Consider the following 27,790-nt stretch of genomic DNA (forward strand, 5'->3'; position numbering starts at 1 on the left):
CGAGAGCTGTAACTAATGCACATCCTCCGTGGATTAGGTACAAAGCGGGCTGAGCAACGCACGCGGGCCAGCGGGTTATACATGCATGCATCAAAGGGTAATGAATATTGTAACAAATCCCCAGCCACCTAGGACCTTAGCAGTTGTCAATACGCTGCATGCATTAGCGGCTCAGAGCTTGGTGAGAGCAAGAGAGGTAAAAACTGAGTCCTGCACTTCAAAAACGCACATCCCCAGCACTTGGAGAATTTCACAGTATTTCTGTACGGAGCATAGGGTACAAAACTGCCTTTCTGATCCCACCCAGTCGTACACAGCACTTCACACCTTCCTTTCAGGTTTGCAAACAGACCTCTGGCAGCTCTACTTCTCATTTTCTTTTCCTCATTCATGGAGAAAAACACATAATATCCTTGCTTAAAACATAGTGGAGGAGTTTGACACAAATCAATGACTCACCTGTCATACTATAAGAATTTTGATATTTGCAGGGGAAAAAAAAAAGGCTTCAAGTATTTTGAGAGATGTAAAAAGTTGCTTCAGAATTCAAAGACAGCTTATAAAAAATCAAGTCAACTGATAGGGTGGTGTAAGGTTTGAGATACCCATTTTGCGCTAAAATCACAATACTGCGAGAATATGAATAAATAAAAGGTTACGGGAAAAGTAACCCACGAGTTCCCTCAAATTAGATCCCATTGGCGTGAAATTAGTTCACAGCTGTCACTTGCATTGCTCCAAGAGAGATTACTTCTTAAATAATGTTAATGACAACTTTGATTTGACTTCTGTAATTACTAGAGGGAGAAGGGACCGCATTTCCTAGGAAGAAAAATCTTTTATCTGCTTGCTTAATGTACAATCTTTGATGAGATGGAGCTCCTTTCCCCCGAGTTATTTCCCTGAGCATTTTTGTTCTGAAAAAGAAATGGATTTCCAGGTTGAAAGCGGAGCTGCTGTGCAGTTGTCAGAGCTGTGGGAGAGGTGTCTAATTGTCATTTACAATGACCCTTGATTCTTCTCTAAATAGAGCATCTCTCCTACCTCGTCTCCTCACCCTCGCTCCGCCTCACAAGCAGGTGTATTTACAGGGCTGGATTCTTCTCTGAGCTACCTCCACCACCACGAGTAAATCATAAAAATTTCTCCTATAATCAATGGAGTGTCTTCAGATTTACCAGACAGTATAATCTGGTCCACAAGACAGCTGATTGTTATCTATAACCTCCCCATCCAATTCAAGCGATGGGAGATGTAATCCAAAAATTTCCTTTGGACTTTTTTACTGCTGAAATAGATCAAATTCTGTGGCAGCCTTTTTACAATCTCCACTTTTCTAAATAAACATCACACAGCCTGTACTGCCTTTACTGCAAAACACTTCCCCCTGCCTGTATCGAGGTGGGTTGTTAGCTGATGTGCCGACACACAAGACAAACAGCGGCACCAAGACACGGAGTGCAATGGGGCTCAGGCTGTGGATCCCGAGCTCTCGCTCACCAGGGAGCACCGGGAATAATCCTCGTGGTTAGACGAGTTGAAAACCCCTTGCACTGTCACCCTCCCCGTTAGACACTGCATGGCGCTGTAAATTATCAGACTCGGCTCCCAAAGATTAAAGGGTTGGTGGCATCACGCTCCTTTACATCAAAGGTGTCGGGCAGCTGATATGTGCAGTGGCTGCATCCAAAAAAGGCTGCAGGCAGAGTCTGCTGAAGAAGGGGGCTGCAGGAACTGATGAGCCAGGTTGCTCCACGGGCAGGACAGGGGGGGACGGGAACAGCTCTCGCAAAGGGCACCAAGCAAAGCCGGGCACTGCCATAGCTCAGCGGCTGGAGAAGTGCTGATGGATGTGCAGTAATGTATTTAGAAGGAATCATTCGAAGTACACTCCTGGACTGCAAATTAACTGAAACTGCTCAGAAAAATCCCTGAGTGACATTGAAGGCCATGCAATTAAACGCAGGGCTCTGATGTGCAATGATCAACAAAAAGCAAATACATTATTAGAATGCACAGCAAATAGAAAATAACACCAAAAATGGTGAGATTATGGCTGTATTATATTAATTAACAGCTTTCCCCTATTGGTTTGTTCACTAAGATTCAAACATATTCATTATTTGCTGCACATTTGCATTCATAAAACCGCAAATTTCTTCCCAGCCTTCTTTTGTTGGGAAGGGTTGATAGCTGTTAATGAGCAAGTGAACAGAGAAGGAGCTAAACACGACTGGGCCAAACGAAGCGGGATAGCTCCCACACTCACAAAGAGACTTTTTCGCTGGGGCCTTGAATTTCAGATCAGCTTCAACTCATTTATGGAGCCTGGAAATGAAGGTGCCTTGCCTATATGAAAATTAAATACTTCCATGCAGTGTTATGACTTTGCCTTGAAGCGGTTGTGGCTCCATGTTTCATTCACGTTTGTGGCCATTTTAACCCACTGAGTTTAACTGTGTAATAAGGATGCCTGGATGCGGATAATTCTTCCTCCTCCTTTCCCACTGCAATCAGGTTTTGCCCTTCATTATATGTTTTTGTGGACTCTATTAGAGCATAAATCTTTACAGAGTTCTTCAAGCTTTGACCTACATCTTGCATATACGGGAACTTTTCTCCCTGGATTGTCTTTTGGAGCACACCAGTTCATTAAAGTTTTGAACACTGAACCCTCACTTTTATTGCTTTATCGCCTGGTTTCTGTGCCGAATGTCAAAACAGGCGTCAGAAACCTGATTTATGAGGATATATACAGAAATTGTGGTACCTGCTTGTGACTGGGAGTCAGCTGGCAATTTCCTATCAGGATTTCCTCCTCAGCTACCGGGGCCCAGCCTGGCAGCCCAAAGACAGCACTGCCAAGATTGAATTCAAAGATCATGATTCAGGACTAACAAAGCTTTGACGCTTTTTGTAATATCTTTGAATTTATGTGCTTTCCGGTCTTAATCACATTTGATGATTGTGTGATTTTTTTTTGCAAGTAAAAGTCGGTGCCGATTTTAAAAAACGAAAGCTAAACAAGTCAAGCAGTCTTCAAATGCCAGTAAGAGACAGATTTTATACTCTCTTTCCTTCTCTGAAATACCAGAAAGTTATGGATGAAACCGTAAGCCGGCGGCACTACAGAATGCACAAGCGTTGATAAGAAATCTCAGGTTCCCCTACTATTTGCCATTTCATACCGAGTCAGATTTATCTCCCCACACACCCGATCTCCCTCACCCCAAATAACCGGCTCTGTACAGGAAAGCTGCTTTTTTTAACGTTTGTGCACCAACCGTGCACACACACACCCCGGGCCCCCGCACGCCCCGCCACTACTCCGGGGTGTGGGCAGGGGCCTGTCCCTGCAGCCGCCTGCCGGCTGCCAGCCCCGGACGCGGAGGGTGGAGCCGCGCCGCCGCCTCCTCCCGCTCCTCCTCCGGCGTGCGCGGCCGCGGCGCTAAGCGAGCGCGGGGATCCAGTGCGGCCTGCGGGCCAGCGCCGGCCGCCATGGCCGGGGAGGTGAAGACGAAGCTGTCCAAGAACCTGCTGCGCATGAAGGTGAGGCGGGGGGCGGTGGCGGGGCCCCGGGAGGCAGGCAGGGAAGGAGGCGGGGGGAGGCCTGAGGCCTGGTCCGCGGCGGGGTGAGGACAGGGCGGCCGGGCCCGGCTGCGGAGGCGCTGGGAGCGGCGCCCCGCTGCTGCCGGGGAGCTCCCCGCCGCGGGCCCGGTGCCGTGAGGCGGCCCCGGGGGCGAGAGGATGGGGCCGCCGCCGGAGGCGTGTGCCTGGGCCGCGCCGGCACCCGACGCGTGTGCGGCGGCCCGTGAGGGGGCGAGCGGTGCTGTGAACGGAGCGGGGGGTCTTCTGGATAAACCAGGCCCTCTTGGGTGGCCCTTCCCTGGTTTGGGGCATTTCTCCCTGTCTACACTTGGCCACGCAGCGTCTGTCCTGGTCTGAGACACGGGCATGAGTGTGTCCTACCCCCCGTAATGCACATTTTAAAATATATATTTATCGCTTGCCTTTTCACTCAGGTCTGCAGCTTTCTGAGCTGCTTCCTTCCAACTTCACTGGCAAGGGGTGGTTTCACAGAGCTGTCGCCGAATGCCGGGCTGCTTAAACGGTGGCGAGAGGTCTCGGGGGGTTTATAAACTGTAGGGTGCTGGAGGGTTTGATCCAGGAAGGCAACTTCATGATTGCAGCAAAAGTCTCACCCTAGCAAGAGCCAACTTTTGGGCATCATTTGAGAGTCTTCTTGTTCCGCCTGGTTTCTCTGCAATTAGGCTGCTTATAGTGAATAAAAATGATAAGACTTCTTCCCCCACCACACACACACTCGTTGAAATTAAAATATTAATGTTGCGTGCCTTATTTGGGGGGGGGGCTTTTAATCTTGGGAAAAAAAAGTTTCTTTTTTTTTATTGTGTCCATTTTTTTTGTCTGTTTACATTGATAGCTAATAAAATACCCAACCTGAATGGCAGTGTTAACTGTCTTTCCGAACTCATAAATGCAAGGGCTGTTAGTAACATTGTGACGTGCCTGTTACCCTTGGAATTGTGAATCTCATGTCAAGTCCAATGTGAAATTAGTCTCCACTTATTGGCTAATGGATTCTGCTTCACGTCATGTACTACAACACTTAATTCAGTGGAGTACATTCTCCTGTGATTGATGGTTCTTTATTGCTGGAAAACAACCAGTAAAAGTTGAGTTGCCATTACTTTTTTAAAAAATGTTAATATCCATTAAATTTTTATAACTGAATATGATGGGGCCTTTGTGGCTTCTTGCTTGTGATGTTTTATGTAACCATTTTTTCCCCACATAGTTATATGTTCCCCAGGGCTCAGTTTTGGGGCCGGTCTTGTTTAATATCATTATCAATGATCTGGATGAGGGGATCGAGTGCACCCTCAGTAAGTTTGCAGACAACACCAAGTTGGGCGGGAGCGTTGATCTGCTCGAGGGCAGGAAGGCTCTGCAGAGGGACCTGGACAGGCTGGATCGATGGGCCGAGGCCAACTGTATGAGGTTCAACAAGGCCAAGTGCCGGGTCCTGCACTTTGGCCACAACAACCCCATGCAGCGCTACAGGCTTGGGGAAGAGTGGCTGGAAAGCTGCCCAGTGGAAAAGGACCTGGGGGTGCTGGTCGACAGCCGGCTGAACATGAGCCGGCAGTGTGCCCAGGCGGCCAAGAAGGCCAATGGCATCCTGGCCTGTATCAGAACTAGTGTGGCCAGCAGGAGTGGGGAAGTGATCGTGCCCCTGTACTCGGCACTGGTGAGGCCGCACCTCGAACCCTGTGTTCAGTTTTGGGCCCCTCACTACAAGAAGGACGTTGAGGTGCTGGAGCGTGTCCAGAGAAGGGCAATGAGGCTGGTGAGGGGTCTGGAGAACAAGTCTTCTGAGGAGCGGCTGAGGGAACTGGGGTTGTTTAGCCTGGAGAAAAGGAGGCTGAGGGGAGACCTCATCGCTCTCTACAACTCCCTGAAAGGAGGTTGTAGCGAGGTGGGGGTCGGTCTCTTCTCCTAAGTAACAAGCAACAGGACGAGAGGAAATGGCCTCAAATTGTGCCAGGGGAGGTTTAGATTGGACGTGAGGAAAAATGTCTTTACTGAAAGAGTGGTTAAACATTGGCACAGGCTGCCCAGGGAAGTGGTGGAGTCCCCATCACTGGAGGTATTTAAAAGACGAGTAGATGAGGCACTTAGGGACATGGTTTAATGGGCATGGTGGTGTTGGGTTGATGGTTGGACTCGATGATCTTAGAGGTCTTTTCCAACCTCAATGATTCTATGATTCTATATTTCAGACACTGGCTGAAAGGAGTTTAGCTGACTTCAGTTCAACCTACCATGTAAAGAGTACTCTTCTGCAGTAAGATGGTAGAATATTTACCCAAACTAACAGATGCTGCTAATGAAAGACTAAAACTCATGCACAGAGGGAACGGAACACATCTTGCCTCGCTCTCCAAAGGGAGTAGATGTTAAGCTTAGTTAGCCAGCAGTGTATGGCAGAGTAAGACTCCCATAACCTGGATGGCAACATCATTATTTTTTCTTATTTTTGTGTAATACTCTCTTTTAAAGTGAAATTCCTGCTCCTGTTTTTTGCCAGTTTATTAACCCCCTGGAGATTTCAAAAGCCAGTTTTTAGATTTTCTTCCTTGGAAGGCTGTGGAGAAGCAGCCTGTGAATGTGGTGCTGTGACATTTGCAGATTTACAGTGCGGGCAGTAGTAACCAACTTCGAAGAGATGAGTAGGTTTTGAAAAGGTCATACACAGATCTTGTATTTAGCACTTTCCTTCTGCAGATCATCTTGTTTACAAATGTTTTAATTAATACTTTAGCAGCTGCTTCCACAGGTACTGATAAGATGTATTATCACAATTCAACAGGCAGGTGACGTGTCACCCAAAGGTGACATGTAGTCAGTGGTAGCGTTGTGAAGACCCTTTGTGCTAAGTACTGGACCACATGTGCTCACCTCTTGGTGTTGAAGGATTGCTCATGCTTTTAGCTCTTGCACCATTTGATCCAGGTCCCATTGCTTGGGGAAACTAATCCAAATAACCACCCAGTTACTGACTTACATACTCTGTGTCTACCGCAACGGGTATATTTTTAATTCATCCATGTGTGTTTACATTTTAGATAAATGTGATCACATATTTTTAATCTAGTTATTCCTGTAGTAATCTTTAGGAACATAATCTTTAAAATGTAATGTGAAATGATTATTTAATTGGGTGCTTGTAGCAGAATTTCTCCTGTTGAGATTTCTGACTGGCTAACCAATTTCCTTGAGCAATATGGTTTTCCACATGATAGACTCCCTTATTTTCCTCAAGAAGATACTGTAATTTTAATTGGAAAGCTTTGACATATTTTGGATCGACTCAGAAAAGTCAATTTTTCTTTCATTAAAGATCTTGTACAAATGGATGCAAATAGAAACAAATGGAAAATGAGACACTAGCACTATATTGGCTTTTACTTCAGATTTTGGTTTGGTTTGCTTGGGCATTTTGTAAAGACTGAGGAGGTGGGGGGGATGTATATAATATATATATTATACATCTGTATTACCTATATATTTTAAATAAGCTCAGTAATGCAGTTTTTTTGTGGGAGGAAAGTGTTTTGTGATGCCTTCTGGGGCTTTATCCCCAGCCAAGCCCATTTTATCTGGGACCTAAACAATGTCCAAGTCTCTGCTAGTGTTCAAGAGGCAAATGTGCCCCACTGGCATGTTATCTGTCAGCCTGCAGGCTTATCTAAACACAAAAATGATGCAGCATTAAATGAGAGGGGTAAAATTAGCTGGTATAAAATTCCTCTGCAGTGTTGCACGTACAGGTATGCTTTGATAGCCACAAAGCAATTTTTGTATGGGAGTCTGTATAAACTGTACTGGTAGACTTGCCTCTAGCTGGGAATTACATTGGTATAAATGTACACCTCTGACAGATACAGTTATTCAAACACTTTCTGTAGGGGAGGTCCCAGCTCCTAGGGATGCAAGAATATGAGGATTACTACTGCAAAGTTGTGAGGAGTTCTGGTTTTTCCAGCATGTTTGGTTAACGTTGTTCATACTTAAATTGCCACTCAATTCAGGCACCTGACTTGAGACAAATGGAAATAAAAGGGATGTTTCACATATATCAGGTCTGTAGTTTTGCACTCCCAGCAATTTTTCATAGGCCATGGCAGATGTCCTCTTTCACTCCCAGCTGTGAGAGAGGTTACTGATCCTGTCTTCCCATTCCCATCGGCCAAAGGTTATCACCAAGGAAGCAATTCACAGGAATGTCCTTGTATTAGGCAAAATTAGCGGCCTTACCCTAAACTAAATTATTGGTCTCAACTAACTTGGCAGACTGTTCCCGCAGTGAGTTAACAGGTGCTTACACATACTGCTTGACTTGGTACTTTGGTGGGTCATCAATGAGAAGTTAAGAGCTGCCATCATCTTCCTCTAGCACAGCTGGATACAAAAGACTTCTTTTCGTAGCCTCAGTTACTTTTTTCCACTTCCAAAAGCAGGTTCCAGCCTTCAGGGCTACAAACGCAAGCCAGTTCATTAAATGAAATCTGAGAAAAAGAAGAGGATGGTTGAAAGTATAGATGTTTCAAACAATGGCCAACCTGGTATGACCTACCTCTAGCTCTGCGCTCCAGTGCTGTTTCTATTGGGTGGTGTTGGTTTCTGATATGCAGCAATAATTTTAACACCATTACATTCTCTCTGGCCTTTTCCTGAAACATTAGAAAAATCTTAGCAAAGTTATGGAGTTGTAACAACTCAGATCCATCAAAACTAACCAGGAAAGGTCGGTTTCTTTGTATGTAAGTACAGATGTGGCTGGCTGTGGACTTCCAGTAGATAGCTGTGATCAGCAGTTGTTTAATTTTCCATTGTCTGTTTGCCCAAACTTAGACCAAACCCAGAGAAAAATCACAAAAAGCATTTACTTTCTATCAGCTGTTAAATACTATGTGATGGATAATTATCATCATGTAATTATTGCATGTTCAGAACATACTCATGATGCAAAAAACTGAAGCTGTTTGTCTGTCTTTCTAGTTCATGCAAAGGGGTTTGGATTCACAAACTAAAAAACAACTAGAAGAGGAAGAAAAGAAGATAATTAGTGAAGAACACTGGTATCTTGATTTACCAGATCTAAAGGAGAAAGAGTAAGCTTCTACCCTTTTGTACTTCTTATCATCATTGGAGTGTTGTGGAGTGGGAATAGAATATTCATATTTTTTGCTATAAAAGAAGTATTATTAATAACCAATTAACAGAAGCAAAAATAGCGACAGGCTGGCATTACAGCTTTTTTTATGATTTATTTTCAGGGACGTTCTCAAGGTTGCCTAGTGCAGTTTGACCTACTTTCGTTTCTTGTGTGTGTTGTTTTCTTTCACTCACAGTTTCTTCTAGATGCATGTAATTAGTTTCTTTCAGGCAGAGATCAATTCATTCACTGCTGCTTTTTCCCTTCATTTGAAAAAAGAAGTTTGAAACCTTGTGTTAGTAAATTCAGCTCCAGTCACATGGTTAGGTCCATTCAGGACAGTTCTGTCTTCCTGAGTCCAGCTCACTTCAAATCCTGTTTTTGTAATAGGAGAGATAATGGCAAAAATAAAGGAAGGCTTAGCTAATAAGGAAGAAAATGTCCATTCCTGCTATTTAGAAAGGTGCTTTAAATAGCAAGAGAACTACTTTTAAAATTGCTTGAACATACATAATTGCTGAGAACATACATAATTTTTAAAAAGCTGGGATCCAGGGAATTAACTGTGGTTGAATAAGGTCATTGATAAAGTATTTTCCATTACTGTTGGGGGATATGACAAAAAGGTATTTGAGCTTCAGTCGCAGCCAGGAAGGTTCAAGCTGGACATTGGGAGAATTTTTCTAACAATGAGGCTATTGAAGCACTGGAATAGATTGCCTAAGGAGACACTGGATTTTTCATCATTGGAAGTCTTTTGAGGATGGGTTAGATGGACCTCTGCTGTTCATGGTACATGTTTAACTGATCCTACATTGAGGTAGGAGAATGAGCTTGATCTCTTCAGCCTAACTTCCCGTGATCGTAGGAGTTTGTTTTACATGGGAGATGAAGAGGATGAGGGAAGAGGTGCATATGTGTGCAAGGAAAAGAAGGATGGAACAATTCATGGAAGTACTTTTATCTAATGCGTGTATTATGAACGCCTCAGGGTCATGTTTCTTTTCTCGCTCCGTGCTCATTAAAAGAGGAAAAAAGGAGGGAGAAAGGGGAAATCTTTCTCTACTGAACAGAGAATTACACAGTGTTTCATATCCTGACAGACTCAACTAATGCCAGGTCTAACATCACAATGAAAAATTAATTAGAAGCTTTTGCTGGTGTAGTAATGCCACCTGGAGACTGATATTTATGTGGTATTTTTATTCTGGCAAAAGCATTAATGTAGGTGGAATCGTACCAGCAAAGAATGTTTTTTGTCAGGAGAGTTAATTTTGCTTGTGGAACTGGCACAGCTTTACTGGCAAAAAGTATTCCTTTGCACTCCAAGCTCCTTGTATTAAAAGATTTATCAGAGCAATTAAGCTTCGGAAAGTAGCTGATGGTTTAAAATACACTGTGGTTTTGTTTATTTGTGCGGGAGGAAGACAGCAAATGCTTTTTGCATTTGTTTAATTTGATTATTTTAAAACGCACCATTTGACAAATGCTGGGTTTGGGGTTTCATGCAGGAGCTTTATAATAGAAGAGAGGAGCTTTATGCCATGTGAGGATCTACTTTATGGCAGAATGTCCTTCAAAGGATTCAATCCAGAAATTGAGGTACCGTTTAAATATTCTGTTTTGAGGTGGTCTCGCATTAGGATTGAAGCCCTTGGGGATGGGATTTGAGTGTTCACACTGCATGCTGTTTGGCCTTTGCAGCACCTTCCATAAATCCTCCCATGTACAGGAAATGCCTGATTCAAACCAAAATGTTGATCAACGCAGCATCTGGTGAATAGAAGCTTTTTATGTCCTTGTGTTGATGGTCAGTAATTGCATGACTCCTGCAGATTTTCCCTCCCTGAAGTGAGGAAACTGTCCCACATGCTGCTCACCAAAACAATAGCTCACTTTTCCTCCTGCCATTTAATTTAGAGTCCAATCCTACAAACATTCAACCCTATTTATTCAACACTTACTTGTGTAAGTAAGGGTTTAAAGTTCCAAAGTAAAAATTCTGGGCAAGAGAGTCCTTAATTTCTTTCTGGCATGATTCATGCTGATAGAACTACAATGAGATAGTAATCAAAATGTTACCACTGAACTGAAGCAAGAGGATGAAGGTGTAAAGACTAAGAGGTATGCAAAAGGCTATGCAAGGTGATTTACTGGGGATTCTTTTAGTTATTTTGAACTTGCTTTCACTGTGACTTGGCATATTATTGCTTCATGTTTTTTACTAGTAGTTTATTGTAAAACCTTGCAGGTATTTTTCCTTCTTAACAAAACCATTTCAAGGACTATGTGCTAACATCACAATGAAAAATTAATTATGATTTAATTCTCTGGTCTCCTGAAGATGTCTGGCGTGCCCTTGAGGATGTTTGAATAGTACAATTCACTGAAAACCCTGTCTCTGTGTTGCCTCTTTTCCCAAAGGCAAACTCTAAGCTTAGCTTAGCAACAGGCAGGCATGTTGCCTTTTCTTCATGAGTTTTTGTAACAGTATGCTCTAGCCTGACCAGGGAACAGCAAATAATTATTAAATTTGATTCCTACCTTTTATGCATTTCTTCTACCAGTCAATTTCAGCATAGTTGCCGTTATGTCAGGGTTACATGTTTAAGCTATTTCTTGCTTCATTTTCAGAAGTTAATGATCCAAATGAACTCTAGGTGCAAGGAAGAAGAAATTGAAGTGGATGATAAAATGGAGGCTGATGTGTCAGATGAAGAAATGGCCAGAAGGTAAGTTCTATTTTATGACATAATGAATATTAGCTAGGAATATGATGTTACTGCATTATGTGTGGGAAAAATAAATCCAAAAGCAAACAAACAAAACACAACCCCACAACAGAATATGGTACTTTACAGAACTGATTTTCCAGGGATTCTGGTGTGTATTCAGTGGAATCACCATCACTTTTGGGGGTGAAATATCTTATAGGGGTTTTCTGCCCTTTGATAGCCAGGTATTCCATGCTAATTCCCTCCTTGTTCCAGATTGCTAACAAACCCAAACTATCAGAATGAATAATAATGTAATAGGTGATCATGTAGTACTTGTGCTTCTTAAGCTTCTGATGACCAGCTTTTTTACACTACTTAAATTGTTGATTAGATTTATGATTTGCTCCATCGACATTTTCTCTGATGTTAGTAAAAGCTGTAAATTTTTTATTATCTTTACAGATATGAAACATTAGTGGGAACGATAGGGAAGAAATTCTTGAGAAAAAGAGATCAGCGTGTACTCCAGGACGAAGATGAAGATGGGAGTAGTAACACAAGACCTAGCAAAAAAGCAAAGAAAAAGTTCTTAAAACCTCAGGATTAATGTCAACTGCACAACTGGAGCTAATAGAAATGTTATCTACCAAATATACTAACACGAACTGGAGATTGTTTGGAGTTCTTGCTATTTAATGTAAAGGATAGATTTGTAAATCTGAGTCTGTTCTCACTGAAAATTCTACCATCCGCACAACAAACGTTTTTCAAAGTGGATGTGTATATAATGGATGTCATACATCCTTTCCTCTCTCAGCAGCTTTTAATGCGTGGGGCACTAATCCCATCAGCCTTTTTAAATGTTGTGCATAACTTGATCGAGTGTCACATGCAATTGAGAGCAACATTATTTACAATTTATGATAACATCTGAAAGAACTATTTGGAGTAAAGACGTGCTTTGTCCAGTCCAATAAGGCAGTTCAGCTTTCACTGTGTTTTCTGTTATGAAAATGAAAACCTTTGCTGTCTTCAAATTGAAAAAAGTCAGCAGAAACATGTTTTGGGGTTTTTTTACTGTGCTAAAAATAAGATGGGAAAAGAACAGAGAGATAAAATCCATTTTGTTGAATTTTATTTTTTATAAAGCTTATTTAAAAATAGAGGGGTTTGTAAAAACTTCTTTTTTATAGAGCAAGCCAAATATTGGGCAACATTTACAGATTGACGCTTGAGCAGATTGTGAGTCTTAATTTGTGTCTTCCAAAAGAAGTTTGCTAATCTTGTCTCTTTTTCAGCAAAAAAAAACCCAATCTTATAATTATCTAGGTCTTGTCATAAAAGCCTAATAATGGCTTCAGAAACATTTGAAAGCTGAATAAAAACTGATTTTTTCTGTGGTTAATGATTGTGGTTTAGCTAATTTAATGTAAAAAATAGTGCTTAATACAATCTGATATAAGAAGTGATACTGTTTTGTGCTGGCCACAGATGTCCCCAAATATTAGCTGACTGCACTGACTTTTTCTGTTTAGTGTGCAATGAAGCTGTCTGAAGTAACGTTAGGACGGAAGCATCATGCCCTTTGGTCAGTCAGTGCTCTGGGCGTTGAAAAATGTCAGTGTGGTGGTGTCTAAAATCATAGCAGTTCTCTGTATCCTGGCTTTCAACAAGAAATATTTCTTTCTATTACTTCATTTCCCCAGCTAGATGTCTAAGTTACTCGTCCTTAATGCTGACTCTCTGGAGAGAGAGGAATTTGTTAAATTGAAGCAAGTAGTGGCCATTCCGTCATGGACACAAGAGGCTTTTTTTTTTTTCTTTTTTTAACAACTCAGTGAAGCAAGACATGAAACTCAATTATATAAAGAAAGAGACTGTGTGCCTGCTGTATTTTGCATGTGATATATGAACGATAATCCATATATCAAGAGCACCTCATTAGATATTCAAGATGGATCACACATGGAAAGAGAAATATACTTTTAAGGTAGTAAGGGGACCTTATACAGGTGGAAAGTCTGTGATTCATGATCTGAGATAGTTTTTCAGAGCTAATTAGATACTACTGGTTCAATTATTTAAAACCTGATCATATATTATTGCTAGCTGAAAAGAAGTTAATGATGGCAAGACATTTTTCTTCCCATGGAAGATGTGACCTGAGCTAAGAAATGATTTATTGTTGGTCATCACAAGAAAAACTGAGAATATATCCCATTATTCTTTCTTGCTTATTAGTAGGAAAATGATTCCCCTCTATGTGAACACATTTCTTCAATGGAGAGACTTTCTGCATAGCTATGCTGGATAGTTGAGGGGGGGAAAGTGTGTTCTAGTGAACCACCAGCAACCAGGAGATGTCACTGCAATTGCACGCCCTGAGAGACAGTGGGTTGGAGAGGGTTCCAGTGGTGTCATGTAAAGGAGCTTTCAGGTAATTGTGATAACGATTAGTGGCTCAGATGAACGCCGTGTGAAGTCTTTCTTTGCCAAGGCTCTATGCAGAGAGCTCTCTTGCATTGCAGAGTCCTGTTCAGTCCAATGGGGGGTAATTTTGCGCAGTTAAAGGGCGTTCTGCTGTACGTTGGTACTTAATTTCATGTCATTTTCTGAGGGATGGCTGGAAATGTGAGTGGCATGGTGCATGGGTAAGAGCGTGAGTGAACTCTAAACAGCTTCCTAGAAAATCCATGATTTTGGAATTTGGGAGGGGGGAAGGGAAGGGTGGTTCTTCTGTTCCCTAAACATGTCAAACACCAACTGTGAAGAAATGATAGATTTTGGTTTATTGTCTTCAAATCTGGGTGCTCCGCTGTTCGCGTTTAGCTGGTGGCTAGGTGAGCTATTGAAATGCTACAGTAAGACCAACTACTAATTTTTAGCGCAATCTCTTATTCATGGGGAGTTTGTAAAATGCACTTTTAAAAGCACCATTCGTAGTGCGTTATTATGAGCAAGACAAAACTAGAAATCAGCCCTACATGACTTTTTAAATGTACTTTAAGTGCCCAAAGTTACAAGCAGGCATTTTATCTTGGGATCTTCTGAAATACCCATCTGTATTTCCAACCTTATAAATACATATATACGTATATATTTTAAGTCTGGCTAGCTTCCTAGCCAAGGTAGAAACATTCTGCTATATAAAATCTGTGCTTGAACTACTCTTGACAGAGATGGAGTGTAGCGGTGCAATAATAATGCGAACCTACATTAATTCAAGCTTTCTTGGCTCTGACAGAGTCTCAAATGCAGATGCGTTTTCATGTGCGACTTCCTAAGCTGTAGAACTTTCCCACACGGTCGTGTTTCTAAATGAAAAGCATTTCTTCTTTGAGGACAAAAGCAAGTTGGGTAAGTAGTAAGCATTTTTGTTAAAGAAAATGGCTACCTGCAAAATTTAATGGGTAGAGAGTTATCAGATGCCAAAAGTGTTTGTGCCTGTTACACTAAGGTAGCTATTAAAGTGAAGAAAGCAAAGTGTGCGTTGTAGTTCGTGCTCACTGACAGCTCACAGTGTTAAGTTTAAGCATGTCTTTTGTCAGGTGAAGTTTTGTCCCTCCCTTTGACAGGCTGACAGTGTTTATTTCTGTAATAACTGCTGATGTTGGAAACATGGAAGTATTGAACAACATCTTCCTTGCTGATGTTTCTCATTTTGTTACTTTTATTCTGCTTAGTATTGGATCTTAGAAAGTCCAGGACCAGAGTCCAACTGAAGCAAGCCATCCTGTATCCTCCCTTTAGTAATGCATGAGCTGATTAAACTTTGATTCTTTGGGGAGGGGGGAGGATGTTCAGTGATGCCATGGAGTTTGAACCGTGTTTCTTCTGTTACGTGTCTTGTTTTCTAATAATACACTCCATTATAACAATTCTACAATCGCGGATGACTGTTGTTGCCGTTGGGCATTGCGTGTGTGTGTAATGGGCAGCTGGGCTGGGATTCTGGGACTTAATCCAGCGTTCAGACGTAAAAAGAAAATGTCTCGTCTTTCTGTTAATTGGAATACCATACTTTTACATTGTATTTGGAATTAGACAAGACCTGGGTGGGGGGTTATAAACGTTTGTTCTGCTTCATTTCAACAACAGTCAACAACTAAAACTGCACAGTAGCTTAGGCTCTCATTAAACCTTTCTCAGAGAGAGTGTTAATAAAGCATAGTCATGGTGAAGGATGTCAAACATCCCGTGTTTCCTTTCTGCATGTGAACACAAGTTTCTCTGAGAGCTGATGCTTTAAGGACTTGGTTGTTTCTTTTCTTTTCAGTCTGGGAGAGCATCTCCCTTCTACAATAATGCCTTGCTAATGGAACCCCAGCTTGAGGCCTCTGGGTTTGTTTGGGTTTGTTTGTTTTTACACCATTCTCATCTCAAACCTTTGAGGCATTTTGGGTCTGGCATTCACACCTCAATAACCTGCTTTCGTCAGCTTTTGGGGAGCTTTAGTTAAACTATGAAACTGTTCCTCAGCTGTACGTGTTGACATTTCTTCATACGATCTGATGTTGCACAGTGAGGACCTGGTTATAATTGTTACATCGAGAGGAAAAATCCCACTCAGTGGTTATCAACAGATGGAGTCGGAGAGAGGGTTGACGCTTCAGTCATCAGCAGCTCCGTAGATCTTTAGCCAGAACGGAATAGTAGAAGGGGGTATCTGGGTTGAGTCCCATCATTGCAGGCACAATTAAAAATGCCAATATGAGTCTGTAGACTTCTGCCCAAGAAACCGTTCCACACCATAACCTGAGCAATTACCTGGGAGCAACAGCAGGAACATCTCTAGAGAAGTACAGAGGCAAAATAACCAGTCTGTTAATGGCTGTCCTCAAGAGGCAGCAGCACCAGAAAACAACTGTACTTCATTGCATAGAGAGATACAGTTTGGTGACCTGGGTGAATGCAGATGGGAATTTCTGTCAGCTAGAATGGAGGTGGTGAGTGTTTTGAAGCTCGTAATGTTCCTTGGGGTCTCGGGGAACACCTTGGTTTGATCAGTCCTTTAGAAAGGGGTAAAAACCCTTAATGGGACCTTAGTATGAGAGAATAACATGAACACAAATTAGAGAACAAAGTCCTTCGTTCCATTATTTATAGAAAAACTGTGTTCCCACCTCAGTAAGATCTTTCAGTGTCCCCTATCGCCTCCTGCTTGGCCCTTGGTTCCTTGTCCCTGTGCAAGTACGCATGCACCCAGGCTGTCAGCCACCACCACGGCCGGTCAGCAGGGAAGAGCCGGCACGCACCGTGGCCAGCCCAGAGCTGTTGGCTGCTGAGCCCAGCAGAGGAGGCAACTACTGGGCCTCCTCTTCAGTGACCATCTTCTTCCTCAGCCTACGAGCTCTTTTTCCAGGAACTTGTAGGAACTTACCATCTCCAACACTGCTGTCAAATTTGTTCAATATTGGCCTGTTTGGTTCAGGAAGTTTGTGGTGGGAAGGGTTGGCCAGCAGATTGATAGCATGATGGTACAGACCTCATTTACTTAACAAATGGTGTGTGCAGGAGTCATGCAGTTGTGGGGGGGAGGCTGTATTTACAGCAACTCTTTATGCTTTTATTTTCCTTTATTTATTCTCAGGTATACATTTACAGCATTTGTGAGATTTATGATCAGATTACGTCTTTGAGCAAAAAGATATACTATCAGTGGGAGGAATCAACATTTGACCAATATTCAGGATTATCATAGATTGGGGAGAAAGGGCGTTTTTCAGTGTTACTGCTATTTTTTGACGCATTTGAGAATGTTTCCTCTTTCTCAGTGGTTTCCTTGTCTGGGCTTTTTGGAACAAAAAAAAAAAAAAAATTAAAAAATGGGGAAATGTGATTGTGAAATAATTCTAAAGAAAGGGATTCCTTTAGAATGTTTTGGCTCCTTGATTTTTTTCACTTTGATACAGATGAATGAACTCACTTGTGACACGAAAGCTCCTGTGCTAAGTGGTACTCATTCAGGATAAACCCATGGACTCCCGTATTTGCTATACAAAAAGAGGGCAAAATTAAGGGTGTGGTGGGGTTAGCTTCATTGTTCTACCTTTGTTATACAAATAACTTGCAACACTAAAAATACAAAATTTCCACCCCTTTTGGGATAGAAGTAAATCTAAGCCAGTTGTGATGTTTAAGCACCATTTACCCTTTATAGGATGATTACTTATCAGAAGCAAAGCTTGTAGGTATCTCCTCAGAGCCCATCAGCCACAGTAATGCTGCAATATATACAATTTGGATCACCAGAAAATACATACATACCAAAAATTACTTTGGGCGGTTTACTGCAGCAATGACAAAAGGGATGCACATGATGATAATTTTCATTTTGTACTATGTTTTGTCTAAGGATGACAGTGAAAGAATTATGTCTCCTATTGCTCCTTTCAAAGATGACACTGTTTTACTTATATTAAAGGTAGAGAAATGAGATGAGCTGTGAGTGGTTAGATCTTGTGAAAAATGAAGTTTAAAATGTGTACTTCATTGTCTAAATGTTCACAGATTACTTTTCTCCCTATAATAACCATAGAAAATGTGTCGGCAGCATATCACAATTAATAATCCATACTCCTATTTATGTGCTATAGGCACTCCAAAATTCCCCAGACATATTTATTACCCAAGTTTATAACCAGATTCAAATCAGATCCTACATTTGTGCCAAAAATTGAACTGCAGTCATCTCACAGCAAATAATTCTATCTACCTGACAGAAGAGTCTTAAATTCCTCATTTTTCCCAGAGTGGAATCCACTTTAATCTGGTATTAATGTATTTTTCCTTCAATCACCTGCAAAAGAATCCCATAATCTTACAGTGGTGATTGCACAGGCAGTGGAAGGTACTGTACATACGTAGCATTATTGTAGGTTTTTCTGGTCATCTAGATTGTGTAAAATCCTTTGACGTTAATTGGGACAAGTTTTCTATCTAGGGTTATGTTGAATTTCTCTTGGAGTGTTTTTTCCACCTCTTCATCTTCAAGAGTTACGAATTCCACCAGATCCATATTTTCCTTGTAGTTGTATGTGGTCTCAGTCAGTGTCCACCCAATTAGCGCTTGAAAGCCATCGGTGGTCTGGAGGGTGCAGATGGACTTCTTTGTAAAGAGGGAATCTGGAGACGTCTGAAGGTACGTGCACTGGAAATGGAAATCTTCCACTGTCCGTGGCTCAAGGCTGAACATATAAACTTTCCGACATTCTTTTTTCTCCAGAAGATCAGAATTAGAGAAATTCTGATTGGGGATATATTGTTTCCGTCTCATTTTCTCAAGGTACCAGATGGCATTTTTTTCCGTGAAGCGAAAGATGCCAGGAGCCTGGGGCTGGTCTTTTCCTGACACAAGCTCCATCGGTTGCCACATCTGATAGGATACACCAAAGCCTCCGTCAACAATATAGGCTTTGCCATCAATAACTACCTTTACAAGGAGATGGGTCATGATGGTGGCGTACGCATTTTGATGTGGATTGAACACGTACGCTCCCAGAAAGCCGGTGTCGTACCCCAGGCGTTTCAGGACCCAGCCCAACAGCTGGTTGTTTTCCATGCACCAGCCACCCCGCTTCCTCCGCACGATTTTGTTATAAACGTGCTCCAACTCCAAAGTAATTTTCTCCCCGCAATGGATGCTGAGGTTTTCGAAGGGAACAGCACGGATGTGGTGCTGGAATATATCGGTTAAGGTTTCCAAATCTTGTTTTTCAAGGGAACCTTTATAGCCAGTTCTTGCAAAATACTCTTCAAGGTTCATGTCACCTGTAAAGGAAGGAATTGCGTTTTGGTTTTGTTTCTTTACATCAATGATTTATGATGCTGTGAAAAACTGCCCAGCCTGCTGCCAGGAAAGATGCTTTAATCTACTGCACCTCATCAGTGCAGTTTTTAAAGGTAACAAGTATTCATATCAAACGGTTCCCAGAGCAAAGAAGAGCAGTGCACGTGAGGGTTTGCTTTTTGTCTTAGACTCATCCCTATGGAAAGCAGCTGATGCAATTTCAGCTTGATATGTGGTGGCTGCGAAAGAGGGATTTGCTGTATTTACATTGTAACAGCATGGTTAAGAAGAAATGTAAGATCCTGCTAGGGAGTGTTCATGAGGTTTCATGAAAACCGGTCTAAATCCACTGTTGAGTGAAAGGAGTGTCAGTGGGGGCAGCAGTGTCGTCTGCCAGTTGGAGGGAGGATAATTTGAGCCAGGATTCACATGTTCTTTTCATGAGTCTGCCACTGATCTATGTGACGGTGAATGAATTGCTCATTCGGTACACGACGCTCTTTCACCACTTACAAAAAGTGAAAAGGATACTCCCTGCACATTTGGTAAAGTGTCAAGTTTTATTCAGATAATTATAACTGAAAAAAACCTCTGACCTTTGCAAGAGTTGCAGACCACTGAGTCTCTTGTCTGCTCTGAGTGTTGCACAAACTCATTTTGGTGTTGGAATAATGAATCTGAATGGAGGGGAGCGACCTAAAAGACAAAGAGCACATCTCTATTCCCCACTGTGCCCCACGTCTCACAGGGTGCCCTGAAAATGGACAGGGGCTGCTTTACATCTCTCTAGTCCTGGCCTTTCTCAAAACTCAGTTTATTCCTTCCAGAGGAGGCGGAACTGAGAATTACCGAAGCCTCATACAGTGCATCCCTGGTCTGTCCTGCCTCCAGCAGTGCCAACCTCCTGGCCTGCCTTAGTAGGACTCCTCATGAGCGAGATTGCTGGATGAGGAACTACTCAACTTATTTTCTGCCTTCTAATACCATGGAAAGTCACGCAGAGTCATCTGGCTTTGGCAATGGCCCATCACAGTCTGCTGGCCACCATTATGAGCTGGATTAAGTATCTGATAGATACTGTTTGTAAAACACACTGTAGATCATCTGCTTGGGTATGGAGCTGGGCACAAAATGTTTTGAAGGCTTGAACCTTCGCAAAGAAAGCACTAAGCGTTTCAGCAGTCTAGAGTTACGGCAAATATTTAGCTTCTTGACAACCCACAAAGCTACTTGGAAATCTTTTGTGCATACAGTAAGCTGAGGTTTAGACGCTTAATATTAGCAACTCAGGAAGACTACTGTATTCAGATAAATTCAGTGGTGAACTGTTGAATGTTTACTGCAAACTAGAGTTTCTCAAGATGATTTTCAGTGACAGATTCATGATGTACATATGCATAGTATAGAAGCAGCTGTCCAAAGTGAATGGAGAGCCCCATCAAAAACTGTGTGTTATCTTCTGCAGAAAGGAATTTAGCTTCCAGTGATACTTCAGTGTATTGTTGGGGGATATTCTTAATGTAATATTTGTTAAGTAGAACATAAGACTCTTGGCACTTGTTTCTTTTGATTTGCAGAATCCAAGTCTATCCAATCCTACCCGCTCAAATTGTGAATGCTAAATAGATCACACCAGCATAAAGCTGGTTCTCGAGTTTATATTATTTGTAATTTCTCTGCAGCTCCATAATATGATTGATCAGCGTTAGATCTTGACTGTAGGAGATGAAAGCTACAGTTCTTTTGAATTGTGAGTAGATCAGATGAAAAGCTAGATACTGATAAGGTAGTCCCACAAATGTGCCTATGATTTATGCAGAGAAAAACATCAGCAGAAGAACTTTAAAGAACTATTTCTAAATGTGCAAATGAAGGTGTTCATGCAAAAATATTCCTTAACAGGACTATACACACTATCAGCAATTCCACTGTTAAAATATACATCAGCACATGGACTTTCTGGGGTATGCAAACCACAGTTTGTAATTTCATTTTTTTAAGTTGTTTTTAAAGGACTGTAATTTTATTCCCATAAAGCAGAATCTATTCATTATCAGATTGCTTTTTTGCTTCCTTTGCCTTTGCAATATTTTTAAATAAAGTTAAAAATCTAAAAGAATAACTTCCAACAAGAGGTTGTAGTTCTAAATTTGTATCAACCATTGTATCTAAACAAAAGCATCTCTCTTACAGTCAAGAGAATCTCCTCCTGAGGAGCAGAAAGACAGAAGAATTGAAACTGCACTATCATTGTTTTGCCCTTCTTAAGAGCCCACGTTCAGCAGGCGATATTTTAGCTCTATAGCCACACATTTTTATAACATTTTTCCTAAAGAGAATACTGCTTATGTTATTGCCCATGACCTTTACCATCATAAATAAACCAAGTTTGTTGTTTGGGGGTTTTGGAGGTTTTTTTAAGAAAATAAACTTACCTCTTAAAATAGCCTTATTTATTTATTGATGTATTCAGCTTCTGGGTTGTTTATTAATGGGGCAGCAGTCAGTAAAGCCAGGAGTGGACACAAATTGCGAGGGTTGTCTTCCTCTTTAAGCTCTGCTGGCCCTCACTCCTGAATCTTAAATGCAGAGAAGGGGCAGAGTCCACCCAAAATGAATGCACATTTTTGGACTTCACTGATCCATGAGCAAATTAAACTTTGTTTCTTCTCTATTAGTAGATGTTTATGTTTTCCCCTGGTTAAGACGAGACTGAACTTGTTTTCCATGTAAAATAATTACAGTAGACAGTCGCAAATGGCTCCGTAATTTTTTTAAATTGAATTATTGTTATTTTTCAAGCCAGCACTTTGCGGTGGAGAAGAGTCATCTGCTTCCTTGTGGGTGCACTGCATTGCCAAGGTATTGCAGGCTGCATTTCCCCAGGCTCCGCGAATGCACAAAATGACCCTTCTTTGCTCACAAAGGAACTTTTTCAATCTGTTCAAAGCTTCCACTACAGCAGGTAGTTAGAGCTGCCACACCTAACGAATACCATGACAAATATTTATTTGCACAAAGTAATGCATTTCCTCTCTAAAACTTGGCCTTCTGCGTCTTCAAAGTGTTGCAGGGCTGTTTGTTTAATTCTCTCCCTGTCAAGCATGTCTCTTCTTCATCTGATGGACGTGGAAAGTCAGAGGTCCCTTTCGGGAAGGCAAAGAGCACATTAGACTGCATCTGGGAAAGCACCCGAGTTTTAGGCACATCAGGTGCCCCGTGAGTCTGTGTGGTTGACTAATACGAGCATCAGAGTCTTTTCCTTGGCTTGAGGACTGACGCTCTTCTGTCGCCATCTTTCATGACACGTCCCGTACAGTACCTGCCACAGGTATCATAAAGGTAAAAGGCTTTTGGGCTGCGTATAACATGCTGTGAAACCACACCGGTGGCATGTCCTAACTTCCCAGTGTTTTCTTTTGCATCTGCAGTATTACTTATTTAAGGTAGCTTTTGTGCAGAATACTGTTTGTAATAAATATGAAGAGTTTTATCTATAACAGTCGTGCCCGCTTGGCATCGCAGGAAGGGTAGGCCCCAAAAGTTCGCAAAGGTTGATCTAACTTTGTTTCCATTTTTGATACCAAAAGCCCGATTTTTAAGAACTGTTGAATTGTCTCAGCTTCTATTGATTTTGTTTCGATTTCAGAGACACAGAAAAATCAGACTCAGAAAAATTGGATGCTCAAAATTAGAGAGCTTTTGGGGTTTTTTAAGTGCCCTTGCATAAATAGCTGACTTTAAGTCAATTTCTGATAAGGGAATAGGACTCAAGTCTTTCAATTTATTTCATCATAAGCTAATCAGCACCTAACAGTGGCTTGTTTTGAGAAAGTCTTAACCTTTCTTTTTTTTATGAAGTCTTTGAAAGCCAAATTCAGCTCAACTTTCTATTTCAGACTGTTAAAGAAAGTGAATAATTTGTAAAACTCTGCTGAGAAGAAAGTTGGAAATAATGCCAAAAAAGGTTAGAGGTCTTTTGTGTAAAATGGTAACACAGCTCCTCCTTCTGTATCGTTTTGGCCTGCTTTGCCACAAAATACATCTGAAATAAAATGAAATCCAGAGGGGTGGAACAAAAAGTTATGGAGTCAAAAAGCAATTTCCACATGAGTGAATTAGAGGTAGTAAGATGTCTCAGTTTCTAAAGAAGGAGAAGCTTAAGAAAAAATATGCAATCGGTATATGCAATTAATTAGCAATGTACTTGGATTTACCAAGTTTTGTGCTCATCTGACTAGCTCAACTTTAGAACCAGATTAATGTTATTAATGTTAATTTTAGAACTTTTTATATTGGATATTTAAAGATCCATCTAGCACAGTGTTAGAATTAGATTGTATCCACTAAATTAGGTGGCAAGCCACAAACGTTTATTGGTACAAGTTTGTTCTCCAGCACTATATTGAATTTGTCTTTCAGTGTCTTCTCAACCTCTTCATCTGTAAGAGTTGTGATCTGCACCAGGTCCATGTCCTCCATGTAGTTATACTTCATCTCAGTGAAGGTCCATCCAACTAAGGCATAAAGCCCTTCAGTGGTCTGGAGACTGCAGATTGACTTCTTCTGAAGTATGGTATCTGGAGACACTTGTAGGTATGTGTTTAGCTCCTGAAAGTCATTTATATGTCGTGGCTCGAGAGTGAACGTATATATTTTTCTGATATTCCCCAGTGCTGGAGTATCAGTGAAAGGGACACTTTGCTCAGAAATATAATGCTTCCGTTTGACTTTCTCGAAGTACCAGGTGCCATTGTCTTCCATGAAGCGGAAGATGCCGGGCGTCTGGGGTTGATCTTTCCCAGAAATCAACATCAGTGGCTGCCATGCCTGGTAGGCACCGCCAAAACCAGCATCTACTATGTAGGAATTTCCCTTGATCACCACCTTCAGTAGGATATGATTTATCTCGGTAGTGTATGCCCTCTCTGCTGGTTCATAACTATTTCCTCCAAGAATACAGACGTCATACCCTAATTCTTGCAAGGCCCAAAATAAAAGGTGGTTGCTTTCCAGGCACCATCCACCACGTTTCTTTCTCACAATCTTATTGTAAGTAGATTGTAAATCCAGTTTGATGGTCTCCCCGCAATGCATGCTGAGGTTTTCAAAAGGAATTGCCTGGATGTGATGCTGGAAGATGACTGTTAAGGCTTGCAAGTCTGCATCCTTATGGGACTCATTGTAAGAAATTCTTGTGAAATACTCTTGAATGTTCATTTTGCCTGTGTGAGCAGAAAAATAGCCAGTTACTGTTGTGTGGCTGTCAAGGGGTTCACTCCTATTTCTGTAGCACAGGTTAACCAGCCTGCAAATGTAGCCTAGGCCGTTTTATTGAGGATTTGAAAGAAACCTGTGCCCTTGATAGGAGATGAATGCAGGCTGGACCTGCCTGTGTCATCTGTGTTTCTTAAAAAAGAGATGAGGATAGGAGCAGGTGGCAATCACGCTTTCTCTCTCTCAGATGTTGCCTTCAACCCAGATGGATGTCTTTCCTATGGGAAGACACGGCACGTGGCACAACAGAATCTCTGGCCCCAGATGAGGGTTCCACATGACAAAAAAATTTATAAAACTGACAACAGGTTTGCAGAAAAGCTGCTAGACCATACCAGCATAAAAGTCACAGCAATTTCTTGCTGTTTCTTTTACTGTAACAGGTAAACAATTCTTTATTTATCCCACAGGTAATTCAACTGGAAGGTTTTACATTCCTGGCTTCAGCTAACTGGGATTAACTCTCAGTGTGTCACCATTTTAGACAGGCTTCCATGTGAAGTAGATTGTTGTTTTCTTAATCTTTTTAGTTTCCCTATGGAGTTCAGACAGAGCTTTGACCCTGGCTGTTGAAAGGAAGGAACTGTTAATTTTTCTAACCCAAGGGTCAGAGGAATTGATAATTACTAAGAATACATTCAAGGCGTATTCATCGGCTTTTGGGTTTATTTACCATCTTTTACAAACCAAAGGCCTTAGCTTCAGCTCAAATTATTGGATATATTTTGTGTCTTCACGTCTCTGATCCCCTTTCACTAGCATAAAGAGACTGTCATTGGTACTGGCTGCGTGGCCAAGATGCAAAAAAGTATAACACTTCTAATCCACTGACTCATCTGGTACCTGCAAGGATTTCTTTTGCCTTTAATTTAGTTTTAATTTGGCTTTTTTCCATGCAAGGATATTTGTTTTCCAGAACGATTCACAATCTGCTAAGGACTGTATTCATTTCCAAAAGGTCTGAGGATTTCTTGCTCCTTGAAATCGGTCGCACGTTCCCTGGGAGGATTTTCCAAAAATCATTTGATGTGGATGGGATGGGGGAGATTACCTTCCAGAGACTATTCTCAGCTTTGGTCCAACTGCTCCCCTAGCAGTGACCAGCAGTTTGACCCGATGTCCATGCCAGCACTCAAGCGAGTGCTGGGAGCTTTTGAAAATCCCACCTCAAATACATAGGTGGAAATACCCCCGCCCCAGCAGGTGAGCACGTCAGATGACCTAATCTCTAGACTTTAACCCCAATTTTGATGCCAGCAGCACAACTCACTTGACTTAGTTGTATTGCTCCTGATCTGCACTGGTACCAGGATTCAGACTGGCTGATGCAAAAACACGAGAAAATGTAACAAAATAGAGGACTATCTCAATAAGGGAATAAGAAATAAACATTTTCACTTCAAAAGAACCCAAAGAGGCTACATGAAAAAACAGTAATGTGTCTTTGATACTGCATTTTATGGTTTTTTCCATCCCTTTTTTAGGACAAGGGCACTCATCTCTGGCAGGATCTCCTTGGAAACGCTGGTTGTAGAAAGCCATTCCCTCCCAAACAGACAGCACACATGTCTGCTGGCAAGCTCATCCTGTGGTCTTCTGCCTCGTTTTCCTTTTTATTCCCACTTTTAGCCATTTTGCATAGGCAGACAGAAACATCTTTTCCCTGTGACGGTGTCGAGCTGAACCTCTGTGGCCGGGGGGGCCCAAGCAAGTCTGTTAGCCTGGTGGGTCTGATACGCTTGAAATTTGCTTTCAAGCAAAAACCTACCAGTCCCTGCTCTGGGCCAGCAGCAGAAGAGCTGATGCCTTCCCTATAACCTGTCCTCTGGGTCTATCCCCATTGCCCCATCAAGAGTGCAGCATATAACCAGCTCCCCTCTTCCAGCCATGAGCAACTTCCCCATCGAGAGCCTCCATGGGGTGCTGGCAATGAGGCTTTGGGAAAACATATTTTGGGAAATTCGCAGCCCGTTCCTCAGTTTCCCCAGCTGCCCCTTCTCTGGCCTCATCAATTTAAAGTCTGTATAGTAGAGACAGCCTCGTCGTGGCTGACAAAATGGACTCTGATCTCAATGAATACTTAAAGAGGTTTAAGTATAATAAAGCTAAAGCTAATAAACTAGCGTTTACTCCCTCGCCTTCCCGGAGGCAGCTTTTCTTCTTGGCACAACCGTTTCCACCACGCTAGCGACGGGGCTGCAGCAGCGAGCAAGCCCTCGCCCAGGGGACAGTTTGCATTCCAAAGCCGGGTTGCCAAATATCTTAAGCCTCAGTCCAGATCTCAGCCTTGTTTACTTTTGCTCCCGCAGCAGGCAAGCTTCATTCAGCATTTGTGCGTGTTTGCAAGAGCAGCGTGGTGGGTAGCGAGATTCAGACGTTAGTTCCGCCTGTCTGCAAGCGTCCCAGGGGATCGCTGTGTCCTTTCATAATTAGGCTGAATAGTTCTTCTCTGCTAAAATTCATGAGAGGCTTCCAAGGTTGGATCCTCTTGCACATGCCTATACCATTTGTTTGATTTTAAGCTACACTGCGAGTCAGGAGCTGGGTTTTTCATACACTCTGGCTCAGCATAAAGGGGTTAGTTTAAGTCTCGAGCGCTTGATCTTTGTACTTGGACAATGTCCTCGCAATGCAACGCATGCTGTCAGCCGTGGGGTTGCTGTAATTTATACTTTGCTAATATGCCTACAGTGCTAAGCACATGGTATGCAGACACACAGAGGTGGGCTTTTCCAAACAGGCTGCAAGATGAAGTTAAAGATCAGACACTCGGGCGCTTACCTCTCAGCCAGCGAGCTCAGACTTTCCACCCTGGTTTGCTCCAAAGTTCCCAGGAAGAGTTGTCCTGGGAACTGCTGCTCTTAAAGGTCCAGGCTGCCTTTACTGCCTGGCAGGGACAGTGTTATCCTCCAGCAGCACAGGAAAAGAGGGGAGAGAGTTTCTTCTTTTATAATATTTTATATTCTGATGGGTTTATTGGTTTATTTGTATTGACATACGTATAGAAAGCCCTGTCATGCAATTCATTGTGTTAAGTGCTGTACAGAGAGCCTGAAAATGATCCAGTCCCCCGATTGCTTACAATATTGAGTAGATTTTAACCTCCCACGTTACTGGTTGAGAACTGAAGCCCTCCAGGAATGCAAAGGAGAAATACAGTATGGGTATCACAAGCAACTTTTGTAAGTGGTTATAACCCTGTCCTCAACCCCGCAGGTCACCCAGGTGCTTCAGTCTTTTGGGGTGCCTTGATGGTTGCACCCA

The 27,790-nt window shown here is 42.1% G+C and overlaps 3 protein-coding genes across 3 annotated transcripts; 1 reads left to right on the top strand and 2 right to left on the bottom strand.

The window, feature by feature from the left end:
• The first annotated feature begins 3,414 nt into the window (after positions 1–3,414).
• MPHOSPH6 (M-phase phosphoprotein 6) lies at positions 3,415–15,641 on the top strand. Its single transcript, XM_076349051.1, has 5 exons — positions 3,415–3,549; positions 8,587–8,699; positions 10,255–10,345; positions 11,378–11,475; positions 11,923–15,641. The coding sequence occupies exons 1-5, from the start codon at positions 3,499–3,501 to the stop codon at positions 12,065–12,067; spliced, it is 498 nt and encodes a 165-aa protein (XP_076205166.1). The 5' UTR covers positions 3,415–3,498; the 3' UTR covers positions 12,068–15,641.
• A 1,356-nt stretch (positions 15,642–16,997) lies between these two features.
• Positions 16,998–23,549, bottom strand: LOC143165546 (arylamine N-acetyltransferase, pineal gland isozyme NAT-10). Its single transcript, XM_076349049.1, has 2 exons — positions 21,685–23,549; positions 16,998–19,230 (listed from the first exon to the last, which is right to left on the bottom strand). Exon 2 carries the CDS (start codon positions 19,223–19,225, stop codon positions 18,353–18,355), a length of 873 nt encoding a protein of 290 aa, XP_076205164.1. The 5' UTR covers positions 19,226–19,230; positions 21,685–23,549; the 3' UTR covers positions 16,998–18,352.
• A 23-nt stretch (positions 23,550–23,572) lies between these two features.
• Positions 23,573–27,337, bottom strand: LOC143165545 (arylamine N-acetyltransferase, liver isozyme-like). Its single transcript, XM_076349048.1, has 2 exons — positions 27,308–27,337; positions 23,573–24,474 (listed from the first exon to the last, which is right to left on the bottom strand). The coding sequence occupies exon 2, from the start codon at positions 24,467–24,469 to the stop codon at positions 23,582–23,584; it is 888 nt and encodes a 295-aa protein (XP_076205163.1). The 5' UTR covers positions 24,470–24,474; positions 27,308–27,337; the 3' UTR covers positions 23,573–23,581.
• Between the last annotated feature and the right edge of the window lie 453 nt (positions 27,338–27,790).

The sequence above is a fragment of the Aptenodytes patagonicus genome, chromosome 11 (genome assembly GCF_965638725.1).
Source record: "Aptenodytes patagonicus chromosome 11, bAptPat1.pri.cur, whole genome shotgun sequence".
Classification (NCBI taxonomy): domain Eukaryota; kingdom Metazoa; phylum Chordata; class Aves; order Sphenisciformes; family Spheniscidae; genus Aptenodytes; species Aptenodytes patagonicus.